General features: G+C 38.8%; 1 protein-coding gene across 1 annotated transcript in view; it reads left to right on the top strand.

The window, feature by feature from the left end:
• Positions 1-16,942, top strand: part of LOC124285730 (tyrosine-protein phosphatase 10D-like) — a 104,442-nt gene extending 87,500 nt beyond the window's left edge. Inside the window, exons 6-17 of the mRNA XM_046722009.1 lie at positions 1,963-2,033; positions 2,696-2,795; positions 3,827-3,898; positions 5,066-5,147; positions 5,567-5,657; positions 7,410-7,486; positions 8,270-8,404; positions 8,900-9,025; positions 10,656-10,807; positions 11,492-11,636; positions 12,638-12,743; positions 16,020-16,942. Of these exons, the coding sequence (XP_046577965.1) occupies positions 1,963-2,033; positions 2,696-2,795; positions 3,827-3,898; positions 5,066-5,147; positions 5,567-5,657; positions 7,410-7,486; positions 8,270-8,404; positions 8,900-9,025; positions 10,656-10,807; positions 11,492-11,636; positions 12,638-12,743; positions 16,020-16,084 (1,222 nt within the window). The 3' untranslated portion in view covers positions 16,085-16,942. The remainder of the gene's footprint in view (positions 1-1,962; positions 2,034-2,695; positions 2,796-3,826; positions 3,899-5,065; positions 5,148-5,566; positions 5,658-7,409; positions 7,487-8,269; positions 8,405-8,899; positions 9,026-10,655; positions 10,808-11,491; positions 11,637-12,637; positions 12,744-16,019) is intronic.
• The last annotated feature ends 1,435 nt before the right edge of the window (positions 16,943-18,377 follow it).

The following is an 18,377-nucleotide window of genomic DNA, read 5'->3' as shown; positions in this document are numbered from 1 at the left end:
ATGTATCATTTTCAATGCCCAACGTATTATTATTTTTGAACGTTTTCGTTCACAGAACCCCTGAAAAAAAGATTCAACGGAAGTATTCATCACCACGGCAACACAAAGTACAGACGCTGCCACCGATACATCCTTTGTCATCTCTTTTCATTCAAAGACGCTTCTCGATGGTACAAATGGGAAAGTAATTGAAGCAGGAATTCTTGTTATGAAGAAGAGTGGTAAGCGAAAAGATCTGTTCAACTCATGTCGTGGAGTGATCCTTGTGTATAAGCTGATCCGCTTCTACATTATGACACCCAGTGGGAAATAGCATAACCTCAGTATAGGGTGTGCGTATTTCTGAATCCATGGAAAGAAAGACAAGTATTAGCATGAATGACATAAAGAATGGCGTGTCCTTTTTACAATTTTTACGAAGACCTGGTGTCGTCACTAAGTTTCAGTCGTCCATTCATATAATTTTCACAGCTATTGGAATTTGTTTGTCTGGGTATTTTTTCAACTGACGTTATATTATTAGCTTACATTGTCAAAAGATAATAGAAATAGAGAGTTTGTATTTTGCAGGAATATGTCGTTGGACGAAATCATGGTCGCCCATTGTTTAAAGAACACAGTTTAACAATAACTCCAAACTAAAACTCGTTATGTGCATATAGAAACACCACCAGTGGACCCTGAAAATAGGACTGACTGGGACACATGGAAGAACTGGTATAAGTGGAAGAACAGTGGGTATAAGGGTTCTTACCGCCCAACTCCAGAACACTACCTGCTTCAAGCTAGGAGAAGGAGGAGTGCTTCAGGTAACATAAAGTATCACAATATTCCCTCTTTATGGCTATTTACAAATGATGAGTAAGAAAGTTTAATGAACGAAACAGTTACATACTTGGCTCATCGATTTCTGACTTCAGGAGAGAGTCTTACTTCTTATCCGGTTGGTGTTGATGAAAACTGCGACAGTGAAAAAGACCAGTTCTGTAATGGGCCCTTGGAACCAGACACTGCATATATGTAAGATTCGTTTCTTTCTTTAACAAAGGAGTATACTGAGCATTATGTAAAACGTATACCGTTTTAAGAATGACTGAATGAGGCCTATTCAAGGCCTTTTGTATTTCACGATGCCACTAAAATGAGTTTCACACAATGTTCCTGGGGAATCAAAACGTGTTCGGCGTGATAAGCCAAATACTTTAACCTTTATCTCTAACTCTTTATATTGCATTGTTTTATCAAAGGTTTTAGCGTAGAGGTTGCAAAATGACTTCGTTCTTTGTTATCCTGTTCCCTTTGAACTATGAAAAAGAATTCTTCTGACCAGGAAAACAAACAGACAACTTTAAAACAAATACATGAAAGCATGTGTGGTGCATGGGAAAATAGAGAACACAGAAATCAGTTCTGATGTTGAGGTAGCAAACTGGAAATGCCATTGACATATCTACAAGACACCATTTCAAAACATTACATGGGCTTCGAATATTGTAATCTTGACCGAACTTTAAGAGCAAGACGCATATATACAGCGATCCTGGAAGTCTTCATAAGAAGGGCATGCCAAGCTGTACATCAAAAGTAATGAAATGTCGAATCCAAAAGGTTGGGGGGTGGAAGAATATTGCCTTACATAAATGGAAACTTGTAAATTGATAGTTGAAAAGTGGAAGTCCTTCCTCTCAATTTTCTGCCACTCTGCATTTCTATGCTTGGATCTAAATATGAACCGACGATTTAGGCCTTATGTTAAGTGAATGAGTGAGTGAGTGAGTGAGCGAGCGAGCTTACGCCGCACTCTGCAATATTCCAGCTATAAGGCGGCCCTTATGTTACAGTTTCCACTTTAATACGCGAAATTCGGTTTTCAGAGCATATACACTAACAATCTGCTTTTACAATATATCCCATAAAACAGGTGTGCTTTGCGTGAGTAAGGCTTATGTATATCTATTCCAGGGTTGTGGCTGTGTCATGTACCACGGCAGGATGTACATCCACTGACCCGTTCGGTAACTTCAAGACAAAACGTACGTTGACATTCATGTGAAGTATTAAAGTGATGTAATATCAATGTAACATACACTTCCCTACATTGAATATATGAATCGTCGATATATGTATTTGCATCAACACATTGTCCGTAACTTTTGTGTGTTTTGATTCCAAGAAATACACACTTCGGAGTTTAAGTCAACAAGTAAAAACAATCATTGTCTTACTTTAAGTCATTTAATCAATTTCACCTGTGAAGATCTGGTTAAGAATTGATCTTCAGTAACACATGCTTGTCGTAAGAGGCGACTAACGGGATTGGGTAGTGAACCTCGCTGACTTCGTTGACACGTCATCGTATCCCATTTGCGTAGAACGATGCTCATGCGGTTGATCAATGGATTGTCTGGTCCAAACTCGATTGTTTACAGACCGCCGCCATATAGCTGGGATATTGCCGAATGAGGCGTAAAACTAAACTCACTCACTCTTACTTTGACAGCGAAATGAACAGTTTAAAGCATCCCCATCAATGGCAAGAATGTGTGAATAAGACACCTCAACATATTTAAAATATTCTGACAAAAGAAACTCACTGGACGCCAAAGTTATCCATGGTATACATATTTGTCAGCACACGTCACATGCCCTAAAGTCCATTATGTGATATTTCTTTATTCTCATGTTGTACCTGCAGCGACGTCCATAGTCGGCGCTGTAGTTGGGGGAATAGTGGCGGCCGTCGTCGCCATCGGGGTTGTTGTAGGAGTCGTTGTTCTACGTAGACGCCGCAGAAGGTATGCATTGTTTCAATCGTTTTAGATTAAAGCATGTTGATTATACTGATATTACTAATTGATGTTCGGTATGAAACAGATTTGTATGAATAGAACGTCCTGTATAACACTTTATATCCTTCTTACGCACCGATTTAATAACTGTCCCACTGTATGTCCCTGTCGTACTGAGTTATTTGCTGGATTGTATAAGCAGGCAATGAAGGCAATGGCGTTAACAGAACAAAACGCCAACTGTATCTGTCTAATGGGAAAGAAGTGATAGAAGAAAGAAGGCTTTATAGATCGCACGGATTTGGGGCATGATGATACGATCCGGGTACATGGAATAGATATAACACTAAACAGCCATGTCGTTGTAATTCGGGGCATGATCACACGATCCTTTGATAGGAAGTAAATATAACACTAAACAGCCATGTCGTTGTCATTCGGGGCATGATAACACGATCCTTGGATAGGAAGTAAATATAACACTTAACAGCCATGTCGTTGTAATTCGGGGCATGATCACACGATCCTTGGATAGGAAGTAAATATAACACTAAACAGCCATGTCGTTGTCATTCGGGGCATGATAACACGATCCTTGGATAGGAAGTAAATATAACACTAAACAGCCATGTCGTTGTAATTCGGTGCATGATCACACGATCCTTGGATAGGAAGTAAATATAACACTAAACAGCCATGTCGTTGTAATTCGGGGCATGATCACACGATCCTTGGATAGGAAGTAAATATAACACTAAACAGCCATGTCGTTGTAATTCGGTGCATGATCACACGATTCTTGGATAGGAAGTAAATATAACACTAAACAGCCATGTTGTTGTAATTCGGGGCATGATCACACGATCCTTGGACAGGCAGTAAATATAACACTAAACAGCCATGTCGTTGTAATTCGGGGCATGATCATACGATCCTGGGTCACGCAATAAATACAACACTAATCTCTAGCGACATGAGGAGAGAAAAGGCAATAATGACTTATATAACCATGAAGACAATTTCTCTTGCTGTTGCAGGAAGAGTGAGGAGAGTGACGACGACGACGAAGAGTCTCAACATGAGGTCGAGGAAAGTGTCGATAAGACCGTGTAAGTTTAGATACTTGATACAGGTAAATCATACTAACTTGAATATATAGTTTAAACACCGCGTAACAAATATGAAACTTTTACCAAGGAATGCAATGAATGATTGATGAATGAGTGATTGTGTGTATGTGTGTGTGTCTATTTGTGTGTATGTGTGATTGTAATTGAGTGCATTTTTCAAAACAATAAACCTTCATATACCTGTTTCAAGGTCACATGAATACCAAAACAATTACTAAACCGCAAATTCATTACATACAGACAGCGACCCTAGCGTGTATGTTAACAAATATGAGAGGTACACCACTAATTCCGTACAAGAAAATGAGGCCAACACATCTACACGTAGATATCCACATAAACCCCAGTATACACTCCGCCCCCTGGTGTGTCAGCTGTGTAAGAGATACACAAACGAAATCGGGGCGATTTGTTGGCTCAGAGGGCAGATGGCATCAATCGTCAGCACTTCCGGTAACACGGCCACTGACGCGTGATAAGAAGACCGCGTGGTTGATGGAATTGTACGGCAAACTTACCGCGGTTGAGGTGTGGAACTGCCGCACTCCCGTGCCCTAAACCAACATCGGCCCTGGCGAAAAGCCACTGTCAGTTTGCGTGGACTGAACCGGAGCCAAACGCTTGGCTCGGCATTTCAGAGAGATGCTTAGTGTACCTGTGTAAGACACAGCAATATCATCTAAGAGCAGGACAACCTACACTCGCCTCGTGGATATATTAATGTACAACCGGAGAATATTCATACTGAAGTAAGATTCTGACATACCTTCCCCGCAGCATGCTCCCAAACATACATACTGCGACTTAAAATTTCCAGATCCCGTGACCTGTCCTACATAGACCAATACCAATTCGATTTTATACGTTATCTAATCCATGTTATTTTGGATAAAACCTGTAAATGACATATGTACAAGAATTGATTTCAAGCACTGTCAATTATAAGTTTTGTCTCCTTGCACATATATGTCGTTTTGTAAATAAGCAATAAAACTGTTTGCTGATGAATCACCTGCTATACAGAGCGAATCTACAGGTTCGTCTTGTGTTACTGTTACATCTTTCAATCATTTCTACTAAGAGTGTTTTTTTTTAATTGTGTTGATGTCATTTTTATGTATGATATATATTGTTATTTCTCACCAGGCCGAGAAAGATCACGGATTTCCACGAGATTGTGAAGGACTTATACAAGGATTCCAAGCTACTCTTTACCTCAGAATGGAAGGTAATGTAACCTTTAAAATATCTATTCAAGAGTTATAGTGACGTGATTATATTAGACTGGCAGGTTAGAGCCACCAGTAAATCGTGCCCATTGCGAGTGTGATATTCGGGTACAATGTTCGTCGTACAAGTCATGTTAATTTTGCTGATTGCTAAAAAATCTATATACATGTACAAGGCTTACTCATAAACTTGGTCCTGCTACCTCAACAGTTGTCTCCCTTTGAGGCAGACTTATAAAAAGGGAAAGTGACTTCTTTTCCAAACTAAGAAACATCCACGGTTAAAATAACAGTTCCACATGTGTATAATCGTGTCACTGTTCTCGTATCAGATATAGATAGATCAGATATAGCAGCAAATACCGCAGATGTTTCTGACATAGCATCCTCATGCTGTGTGTGTCGTGTTCTGTTGTAGCAACTCGCCGCTGCCACAGTGAAGCATCCGGCCGAGCATGCAGTGCTGGTCGGCAACAGATCCAAGAACCGATACGTCAACATTATGGGGTGTAAGTAGATATCATAAGCGGAACATAACTGTTAGAAGAAAGGGTTCTCAGTGTATCACGAGTTCTTTATTCTTCATCTCGTCAGAATGCTACATGAATTACATTATTTCTACCAAAGGTACACTGCCTGGTAAATATACATAGCACATTGTGCTGAACGGCAATTATACAATGCTATCAATTTTTTTTTACTTAACGATTATAGATTCCAGTTAACAATGCCTTCATCGCTTGTGATTTGATTGTGTTACAATAATAACATTCCGTGAACAACATATCCTGAAAATTACTCACACGAACAGATAGGGTTGCATGTCGTATGAGGTGCTTGTAAATTATCATCTTACGTACGTTATTCATATCAGGATTCTGTTGTGTTGGTGATGTGATGACCTAGACCTATGAAGTCTACACGTCAACACACCACAAGCCCATTTCTCGAGTTCCCTGCCCTGATTTTACGAAACGTTTCCCATAAGCCGCATAAAACAATACGTATCAGCTACATGAAGCTCGAATTAGGAGGTCAACATCATGAGTCGGCCAGTTTCCAGGTATTGAGTATTTGAATCAGGGGATATTTCATTTGAAACCTCCGATGGCCAGTTTCCGGGTGTTACTGAGAATTTAAAGCATGGCGTTAGCCTGAGGCTTCAAATGAAATATTCCCGTGCTTCAAGTCCTCAATAACACCCGGAAATTTGCGAACACATGATGTTTATCGACATTGTAAAAACAAAAGTAAACCAAAACGTCCACACGCGTTTTTCTGTCTGCACTCATTGACATCGAGTACGGGTAGAGCAGTGAAGTGTCATCAACCGGCCGTTTCAGCTGGTTTCCATTGTAACATCTGGAACTGTTCATATGTGACGTCATTCCGACTTTACTTAACAATATGATTTGAATGACGTCACCACTGTTGACGACACAACGATACAATTGTGCGCAATATTTGTACGTATTAATACGCAGCGAATAGCCATTTCAGGGAATCGAATACCATCATGTGTTTTAGACAATCAGATTAAAGAACACAGTGACCTTTGGTTTACAATATCAGATTAAACGCACGTCTATCACGTATTCGGTTTGTCAGCTCGACAGCAACAGTGTATGGTCGAGGGTTCAAGTCCTTGATAGCTCTTATTGTGGTTCTAGGTTTTCAGCATATTATCTTTGTGTCTCCCAAAGTGAAAAATATGTCGAATACCTCTATCTCCCGGGTTTTCTTTTCACACTCAACTAGACTAATGTAATAATATTATTGGAAAAAAAACCATTAACAAATTAGCAATAGTTAACACGAACTAGAATAATGTAGGTCCAGTGACGAAAGTTGTCACACTATAATGTCACAGTTCAAGATAGTTTTGGAATGTGGTTAAAACTCGATGCCCCCAAATCGCAATTGGAAACTAGATTAGAAACCAGTCAGCTCAAAAACACATGGAATCTCTCTTATGCTGATCTGAAATGGTCACTGCAGGCCAGCCAGAAACATTCCCACAAACAACTTCTCTAATGATGAGCCGGCCATACATGAACATTTACAAAGCAAGGGCAGACAACCAAGAATTATTTTATAAACTTCTTTTGGAACGATCCTGTCGTCGCTGTTGACAACCGTTCAAATCAGCACTTTGTTTATAGTTGGCTGTCACTGACACTTACAGCATAGTTTCCTGAGCCAGTACAATTGTCTTATCGATGACAAAGTGATTAAATAATTTCTCAGATTTCATGTTGTAGATGACCACTCACGGGTCAAGCTGTTGCCCCTTGACGAGGATGAATGTTCTGACTACATCAACGCCAACTATATCCCTGTACGTACATTGACCTATCTTTAAGATTACCAAAAATGGGTACCACGTGGGGACTCTGGGTTCAAATTGACCACAGTTAAGGCTGTCCGTGTTGTTTATTTTCAACATGCCCCACCTGCCTTGAATTGTCATACCGACGTGAAATTAATAAGAAAACGTTTTCTTCTTTCTCGAACACTCTAAAATGTATGCCATGATGTAATGTGTACGTTTATGACAACATGTCAGCTTGAGTTTTCATCAACTATTATTTAGAAATTGTTTCCGAATCCAAGCGACTGGATCTCCAGACTACTACGTCTGATCTAATATTATTTTTTAACACAGTTAGTGAAAAGGTTTACATATGTTTTTTTTGTATATATTTGTATTTTTTCGCCCGTTTGTTCTTATACTGGCGGAGGTTGGAGATGGGAAACACAATTAAACAAAACGGATGGTTTAAAGGATCGGTGACTTTGAAAGTGGTCTGATAAAACACTAAGTATATTGTCAAGACACGTCATATAGCTTTAATCCTGCAGTGATGAAAATAACCCCAAAAAGCACAAAACACTGATACCAAAATGATAATAAGTGACATATGATATATGAAGCGGTAGTAGCAGGTACATATTCCGTCAATGCAAGGATCTAATCTTTGTATAACGTAGATTCATGGATTCCTGAAAGCAAAGAGTCACACTTCTACTGCAACATTTCCTAACAAGTATCCCTCCCGGTAGAAACATAGGCATAATAGAAGACAATGTTGAATATTATAGTATTAACGTATGTTCACAGGGCTACACTTCCCCCCGTGAGTACATCGCCTCGCAGGGACCCTTGTCACAAACCACTGTGGACTTCTGGAGGATGATCTGGGAACAGAAGGTCCCCATTATAGTCATGCTGACTGGACTGGAGGAGAACGGAGTGGTGTGTACCTCTAGACTTGGTTTACATGAGTCCATACATAATTACAACCTGCTACGAGGAACTACTGGTTTTCTGTTCGTATTGAGTTACTGTCAGTCCCCATCACTGGCGAGAAACATTGCATATTACTAACGAAGATAATACACGATACTGAAATGTATATATTACATTACCCATAATATTCTTCCTTTGAAACAGTTGAGTAAATATGAGTCTCAAGTGGCGACATGAGCCCAGTCAGCCTGTTGCAGAAACAATCAACGTTTGGAAAAAAATAATTTACAACAATGCGTTGACTACTGAGGTTTCAGAGAAACGAATAGTAATGAAATGGGCAAACATCATGACTCAATTATAATGATCAGACAAATAGCTGCAATAATATCACCTATGGGTAATGTTATTCCATAATGGTGCCAGTATCTCATGAACAACAAATTAACATTGTTCATTAATTGAGAGCATGTTGACAATCGGTATGTTGTCTTTGTGTAGAGGAAGTTGGATATGTACTGGCCCGAAGAAATGAACGCTCCGCGTCAGTATGGAGATCTGGTCGTTGAACTGATCAACATGTCGCCTCTCAGCAAGTACACCATCATGATCTTCAAGCTCTCGTTGGTAAGTTGAAACAGTTTCATTACATGACGTATTTGGGATTACACTTTAAGTACGGATTCTAGTACGTAATTTGGGCCCCATCCGGAAATAGAACCCACACTCACAGAGTGTAGAACCTAATCAGACGTGTTGCACTTCACCCGTTACACACACATGCACACAAAAGTTCACACGCATGCATGCACACAAACATACAGAGAAGGTTATACACATCACTTGTTACCCGTACAGTTCTGAAACTTGAATAGGTTCCTATACCCACTTCAGCACCACTTAACAACGGAAGCTATTGTGAACATATAACATATGTTATATTTGGGATTACACTTTTTTAGTAAAGTACAGATTCTACAACTTTCCCATCCGGGATTCGAACTCACACCCTCAGAGTCAGGCACCTAATCGCCAGCACACAAAGTCAACCGCCTAACCCGCTCAGCCACCGCGACTGGTAGTCTGGACTGCGGACTTTGTGTACCACTCTGATGTGTAAATTGACAAGGCTCCCACGGGCGAAAGCTATGATTACACAATGCCATTTCCAAAGTGGTGAAATGTGAACATGTATTGCCAACCATCCAACCTGAAACATAGGACAGTGTTATGTTGACTGCTTCTTACCCCTTGTAAACACGAACCGATAATAGTGTTGCAAATATAGCTTGTCACACATTTGACAATTAACCTACACTAAGGAAAGAGTTACATAATAATATAGTTATATAATACTTATATACACCGCTTGTTACGCCATCAGTGAAGAACCTTAAGATATTAAATACCTCTCAGTTGACGTATAACAGGGAACTAGGGATTATGTTGTCTAACCTCGAACCAGCGAAAGTGTCACATACATCGTTTGTTAGCCTTGTAGTAAAAACCCTTCAACAGTGTCACATAAAAGGCTCGTAGCCCCTGCAACCAACACCCGTGACAGTATTGTGAAAAGACATTCTCACCCATCTAACCTCGAACCTGCATCATTGTTGTCATCATTATGTTGTCATCCTGTAGACTGGAACGTGGAGCTGTTTCCACCTAAGCTTGAACTTGTGATTGTGCTATGTAATACCAATAGTATATTCGTTACTACAGTACCATAGTAACCTGTGATGGCAACATTTTATAGGTGGTCCTTTGGTAGAAATGTATATCTCAATTGCCTTTCCGGATAATTCGAATCAGGAGTGAGTGAGCGAGTTTAGGGTTACGCCGCTTTTAGCAATATTCCACAAATATCACGGTGGGGGACACCAGACATGGGCTTCACACATTGTACCCATGTGGAGAATCGAACCCGGGTTTCGGCGTAACCACTAGGCTGCCCCGCCGCCCCTTTCGAATCAGGAAAAGAAATGAAGAAGCTCCATTGTTGTTTTATCAGAATTCATAACGAGTTATATTTTGAACATGGGTTGTATCGTAAATGAAGGATAATTTTGTATTACAAAGTTCATTACTTTTTGCATGTTTTCAGATGTATATGACATCAACTTTTAATTTGATATGATGCTGGGTTATGTCAGTTAACTGTTTATCAACAGATTCTGCTCAAGTTGATCAAGGAATATGGGCCGTTGTTAAATTTTTCAGTATTCAAGCTCTTGAAGTAAATTTTCAACTTTTACAGGGCAACGAAACGCGGAAAGTGAAACACTTCTTCTTGCCGGGGTGGCACGACTACAACGCCAACCTCAATGAAGGCGACGTCATCGACTTCGCACGTTATGTCCGTGCAGAGCTGAAGCCGACAGACGAGGGACCGATGCTGGTCCACTGCAGGTCAGAATTAATATTCCTGAATGGATGCAGGGCTCGGATTTAGAGAGCATCCAGGTCAGAAAATATATTTCAGTGAGTGAGTGAGTGAGTGAGTGAGTGAATGAGTGAGTGAGTGGTTAACGTCACATCCGACGACAATGTTTCAGCCATATCCTAACGAGAACAAATTTCTCGTTGATAATGAATATGTGAATATTATAAAGCTGTCGTCAAAGTACAGTAAACCAACTAGACTATCTCAGTTAGAATTTAAACTAGCATGTTAAGTTAAAACTAATAGCGCTATTTGGACAATACTAATATAAAAAACAGGCTACAGTAATGTATTTCAAGGTTAACAATTTAACTGTTGTTTGGACACAGATAAACATGGTCATGACAATATCAATTCTAGCATTGGAAAGGTTAATTTGGACGTATCACTAAATTTACTCCTGAGAAAATAGATATAAAAATGGTTCATAAAATCTAACATGAAATCCATATTGCCCCAGTCTCCAGAGATTCAGATCAGAACACGCATGATCACTCCTTAAATAATTTCCTTTTCCTGTTACGTTTGCAAATGTAATTCATTTGCATCATGCATCACCCAAATCATCTGGTGAATATACAAGACCTAATGTCAATAGTTTCTGTTTAATACTGCAAAGAAATAATCATATATATATATTTGTACCACAGCGCTGGGGTCGGTAGGACCGGGACGTACTTATGCGTGGACTACTTTATCCAAGTGATCGACAACTGCGACATTGAGGACGAGGTCGACATCTTCTCATACGTACTGAAAATGCGTAACAATCGACCTTTCATGGTCCAGTCAGAGGTATTATATCAACTTATTTCTGACATGTACATGTTAAGTGCGGTTTCTGGCATCATATTAAGAGAACATCCCATTTTCAAATTCCTGTATCCGCCTCTGGCCTGTCATTTTGCCCTATTCAGCCACGATTGCCCCTGGGCGTGGTTAGATATTGGACCAAGAAACATTGACGGATTCAAGCGTTCACAGCCTGCATTAAAAATGTCGTGATACATTACATTACATTAATCAGATATGTACAAAACTAGAATATCATCCTTACCATTTGTCTGCACTGTTCTCTAGGCGGAATATGTACGTGACCAGCTTTTGCACCGATCACGCTTGTTCTGCACAATTTGTTGTCTGCGGACGTGAACCAAGAGTCATCTCCCTTACATCAACTTTGCTATTTTAAGGCCCTTCAATTGGTTTTCGCTAAAGCAGATCAATCAATCAATGGCTGTGCGCTGAGCAGTACACTCAGCTCGCTATCAACAAGACGCTGAAGCTGGTGGCAGTATAACGACTTCTAATTAGTAGGATGTGTAGGATTTAAATCTACTGATCAGTATTCGTGCATACATGTTTGTGAACTTTCTCCACATCCCTATTTCTTCTTAATTGGTACAACCGTGCACGTGAAGATCCGGGTAAGACTTGTTCCTCAGGAACCCATGCTTGTCGTAAGGCGAGTAACGGCATCAGGTCTTCAGACTCGCGTACCTGGTTGACACATGTCATCGTATCCCATTTGCGTAGATTGATGCTCATGATGTTGAAACACGGGATTGTCTAGTCCAGACTCCATTATTCATAGACCCACGCCGTGCGGCGTATAACTAAACTTACTCAACCACTCTTAATTGGTAACCTGGAATTTTGAAGGGTGAGAGATTTGCTTCTCTCAGATACAAACACAAGACACAAGACAAGATTAAGGGCTTTCATTTAAACAGATTGTGTCTCTTTTAACAGGATATGACTATTGTCATAATTGCACCGTTATTCCATGATTCCAGAAGCAGTATGTGTTCATCTATGATGCTGTCAAGGAGATGATCGACAGGAAGAAGAAGATGCTGATGGGGGAACAGGAGGAAAACATTTACCAGAACCAAGGATTTGGTGAGGTTCAAGAAAACATCCTGTCTGTCAGATCAACTCCTGAAGCACTTGCCTGAATCATGTTTAGAGACACTCCTATCTATTTTTGATGATATTTGGACATCTGGACAATTTCCTTCGTCGTGGCGCGATGCTATAATTGTGCCCATCCCTAAACCAGGACGTGATCATACTGATCCTTCCAATTATAGGCCAATTTCATTAACTAGCTGTGTTTGCAAGACCATGGAACGCATGATAAATAATCGACTTGTTTGGTACTTGGAAACTAATAACCTTCTAACTAATATACAATGTGGTTTCCGTACAAACCGTAGTACCATCGATCATTTAGTGCGCTTAGAATCTTTTGTGAAAAATGCCATAATTAATAAACAACATGCCGTGTCGATCTTTTTCGATTTAGAAAAAGCATACGACACAACATGGAAACATGGGATTTTAAAAGATTTACATGACTTTGGATTACGAAGCCGTTTGCCTCACTTTATATCCAACTTTTTAAATAACAGGCAATTTCAAGTCCGAGTGGGTTCAACCCTGTCTGACCATTATAATCAGGATCAGGGAGTCCCGCAAGGCAGTATTTTGTCTGTAACACTGTTAAGCATCAAGATTAACAGTTTATCAAAGGTTTTAAACGATTCAATTGATGGATCACTTTTTGTGGATGATTTTAATATTTCTTGTCGCGGTAGGAATATGCATACTATTGAACGGCAAATGCAGCTGTGTTTAAATAAAATACATAAATGGTGTCTTGAAAACGGCTTCAAATTTTCTAAATCCAAAACTAATTGTATACATTTGTGTAGAAAATATAAACCGCATAAAGACCCGGAACTGTTTCTCAATGGCACTCCCATCAAAGTTGTAAAGGAGGCCAAGTTCTTGGGTTTAATTTTTGACTCGCATCTAACTTTTCTTCCCCATATCAAGTCCCTAAAAACTAAATGTTTGAAGGCACTTGACTTGTTGAAAGTCGTTTCCAATTCTAAGTGGGGAGGGGATCAAGCTACCCTCCTACAATTATATCGATCATTGGTACGTTCCAAACTTGATTATGGCTCCATCGTTTATGGTGGAGCCTGCAACAGTAATCTAAAACTTTTAGATTCTGTCCACCACCAAGGTCTAAGACTATGTCTTGGTTCCTTTCGAACTTCACCTGTTGACAGCCTCTACGTCGAGGCTGATGAGCCATCTCTTACACAACGCCGTATAAAATTAACTTTACAGTATATTACAAAACTTTATTCCAATGAGTCAAACCCTGCATATAACTGTGTCTTTAATCCACTATATGAAGATCTGTATAACAAGAAGCCTTCCCTTGTTCCGCCTCTTGGTAAAAGAGTGAAACCTTTTCTTTCTGCTGCTGGCATTGAGCTAGAACATATAGCTCCTTCCCGTTTTCTTTCTTCTCCGCCTTGGCAATTGGTTAGGCCACAAGTTGACCTAACATTAACTACATTTAAAAAATCAGAAACAAATGAATTACAGTATAAACAAGAATTTAGTCAATTAAGAAATAAATATACTACATACAAATCCTTATTTACAGATGGGTCCAAGAATGGTGGCGCAGTGGCATGTGCCACTGTCGTTGGATCCCGAACAATATCTTCTAGAATACCGGATAACAGCTCTATATTTACAGCAGAAGCAAACGCCATCTTAACAGCTCTTAAATATATTAATAAACACCGTAAATATAAACAATATATCATCTTTTCAGATTCTCTTTCGTGTCTTCAGGCTATTAAAAATCTTTCTTGCAAACATCCACTTTTATTAGAAATTATTGAATTGTACAATGAACTTGCTACTGGCCAATGCGACATCGTCTTTTGTTGGTTACCCAGCCACGTTGGCATTTCTGGGAACACAATGGCTGATATTGCTGCTAAGGCAGCACTCAACAAATCTGTGACACCACTTCTGATCCCATACTCTGATTACAAAGCTGCTATAAGATCTTATATCCGTGATCTGATGCAAAAGAAGTGGGACACCCAAGTAGGTATCAATAAATTACATGCAATAAAACCCTATATCGGTTACACTTACTTGGGTTGTCAGTCCAGATTTGAAGAGGTCATTATGCGACGATGTCGTATTGGCCACACTAGATATACGCATGAGTACCTATTAAAGGTGAGGATCCTCCGTTTTGTATCCTTGTGATGAACGAATCACGGTCAAACATGTCTTGCTTGACTGTGTTGAAAATACTCCATCACAAAGGGATATCTATTCAAATCGAACTATGAAGGATCTTTTTACTAATATAAGTCCTCATTTAATTATTGCTTTTTAAAAGAATTAAATTTGTTAACAGATTTGTAAATAGCTAAATATTTTATGATTGGAAGTTTGAATTAGTAACATAGATTGTTAGTGGCTATATCCTCGAGGGGGTTAAAGTACTGTAAAATTATTGTCCTCCTGAGGAGGTACGTAAGTCCCAAAACATTCAAAGTAAATTTCAACTTTCCGTTTTTAATCGTAGAATATTTGTAATTTTAATGTATGGCTAGATATGTCTTAATTGCTAACGGCTGAGGGATGATATAAATCCAGCTAGGTCCCATGCAGGAAGCAAATGTACTGTAAGTCCCCATGGTCCCTAGTATGGTGATCTACCTTCAGTTGTTAGCGATCTATAGCCCATTTTTAGATTGTGTTGTCCCCTATGGTTAAAATGTTTTAGATTCAATTACTAGTTTACATATATATATCTGTGATACTCTAGTTGCTTTACTGTCCTTCGATGACAGGTTTTATAATATATACATATTCCATTACAATGTAAAATGTTCTCGTCACGATATGGCTGAAATATTGCCGATGTGACGTTAAATATTAACTCACTCACTCACTCCCCGCATACACACGCATGCACGTCTTCATATGAGCGAAATATTCTCAAGCACGACGTTAAATCCAATTTCACCTCACCTCCATCAGATGCGTACACAGTTTCAAAGGCAGGCAAAAAACAACATGAGTGATTACTATCATGAAAAACCGCATTCAGCTGCAAGTTGTTGCTACAATTAGTGAATATGATATCGTATAATTTGACATGGTCGACATTATAATAATTATCACATTTCTGTTATTAATCTAGACACGTAAAGTGTCTATGAATAATAAAAAGATATAAAAAACAACAAAAAACTTTATTGAGTGAACGATTGATTGATTGTATATATAGTGTCTACTTTTAATGCGACAATTGATGACTGTACATGTTAATCGATTCTGTTTCAGTTCCCGAAGAAGCTGACGTTGAAAATATCTACATGAATGTCCAAACCGGAGCTGCAAAGATGTGAACACTGACTCAAAGTCAACAGGGATGTTCATGTTCATAACAGGAAAGAAGAGAACTACATCATGAACTTGATCCACTCTTTGATTGAAATATCTGAGAATAAACTGACATTTCTCTTTCGTGTCGTCCGACAGTCTCCAAATAATCTAAACTACCTGAATCTCCAATCACTAAGAATATGAGTTTCTGTCTACAAGAATTACTATCCATGTATATCTCATGTATTATGCTTTAAACTATATTTGCCTCAGCTTGATACGAACACTACATGAAATATTCTGATCCTGACTATATATATATATATGTATGGTACATTTAGTGATGTCAATCAGCTATCGCTGCGCGAACAAATTCCGTGCTTGTTATGTGTCAAGTTTCACAGATGATTCCAGTACTTTTTGTCATATCACATTATAGGAGACAGTATAGAGCTTAACATTTATCGATATGTTATTGCATTTTAGCTACATATATGAACAATTGAACAATCTGAACATTATCTCAAACCGAAACACCTGGAATAATTGTGCAATACATGACCGCACAGTATTATTGCTTAAACAAATTAGCGTTACATAGTCTAAATATATTGTACATTAACGAGATGTATATTTTTTCTTATGATAATGAAAATGTGTTTTTAGACATCATATGAGGGTATGTAATAATTAATTGGTGTGAAATTGGTCTGTTTAATGCTTTGGTATTGATTACTTTGCTCCAATGAAATGTACATAATATTCCGTGTGTGTATTAACAATAAATTCTTTTACAATACCAGAACAAGTACATCACTAGCATATGTATTGCATTGAATATATTCATTTATGTCGAATAAAATTATTGCTTTTACCCAATTGAAAACATTTTATGTTATGGTTTTCGTATGGGACGCGAGAAGTGCCTTTAACTTTGTTTCGATGCCTTAGATGCTTCTATTAACTGCATGTGAAGGAAACGCCTACCGCCTTGCTTGGATATCTGGTTGATATGGTTCACCGACATTCATAGGTCGTGGTTGAATTTGATGAAAGAATATTGCTGGAGCCAACACTCATAAAGAATACCATGCAGTGCAACGATATTACCACACGAATAACAGAACCCGCCAACACAGGCATTTAGGCAAACAAGGGTGCTTAAAGCACTACTTTAGTGTCTACACAATGGTCAGGTGACGAAGGGGCAAGGAAAAGCCCAAAAACGTTTTGTATACAATAAAGAAGTTGACATCCATAATATTTTGTCTTATACTTGAATACCAACTCTATAGCCCTCTCAAGAACCTTAACAATTAAGTAATGTTAAGGTTTTTTTCAGTTATTCTCATCATATTGCGCTAACACGAAGGTTATTTTGGGCGGTTTGGGAACATTTGATATCGTATATTCATTTTACAGTGTTCTCTCGTTTTCCAATATTCCGAGATATAACGTCACGTAATTTTGAATGTGTTAATGACAAAAGACAGTCAAAATATTATATTTGGCTATATGCTATATTTCCACTCGTTACAAAAGTACATTTTGTACATTGTGGGGGAGCGAGTAACATCTTGGTACAGTCATCTATATTTCTAATCTGTTGAGTGAGCTATATTCCAACTATATGGCGGCGGTCTGTAAATAATCGAGTCTGGACCAGACAATCCAGTGATTAACAGCAGGGGCATCGATACACGCAATGTGGATACGATGACATGTGTCAACCAAGTCAGCGAGCCTGAACACCCGATCCTGTTAGTCGCCCCTTACGACAAGCATGCGTTACTGAAGATCCAATTTAAGCCTGATTTTCTCGGGTCTCATATGTGTTGAAAGCCGTGCTTTTGATTAGCACCTGTAAGCTTGTGCATTTGAATTTTATAACGTGTATAGTCGATCGTTCATAATCATTATTGGAAATGTCTGTTTTATCCACAATGGCTATTAAAAATAGTAATATTTTGCCTCTTCATTGAATCTTCCATAGCGACTACGTAGAAACTGAAAGAAAGAAATAAGTTCCAATCATATGTACGCTATCGACAAAATACAGTACTTTTTTCTATAATAATTTATGCAATTTGTGTTTCAACAAAATTTTCTATAAGCACATCTTTTCATGACTAGATTGTCAAAGCGAGTGATTTGTCTAACAAATCCTGACCAATACATAGTGTTCAAGATCTGATCAAATGTTCAATCGACCATAGGTTCATGGGCAACCTGCCCATGTGCTGCCTCGTTGTAAAATATTTTACTCTTTTCATTTTTCAGGACATAGGGCCCATAAGTAGGTCACCGCACTTCGCG

Source organism: Haliotis rubra, unplaced genomic scaffold, assembly GCF_003918875.1.
Source record: "Haliotis rubra isolate DU_JTF1 unplaced genomic scaffold, ASM391887v1 Scf368, whole genome shotgun sequence".
NCBI lineage: Eukaryota > Metazoa > Mollusca > Gastropoda > Lepetellida > Haliotidae > Haliotis > Haliotis rubra.
This window is presented reverse-complemented; position numbering and strand designations above follow the sequence as displayed.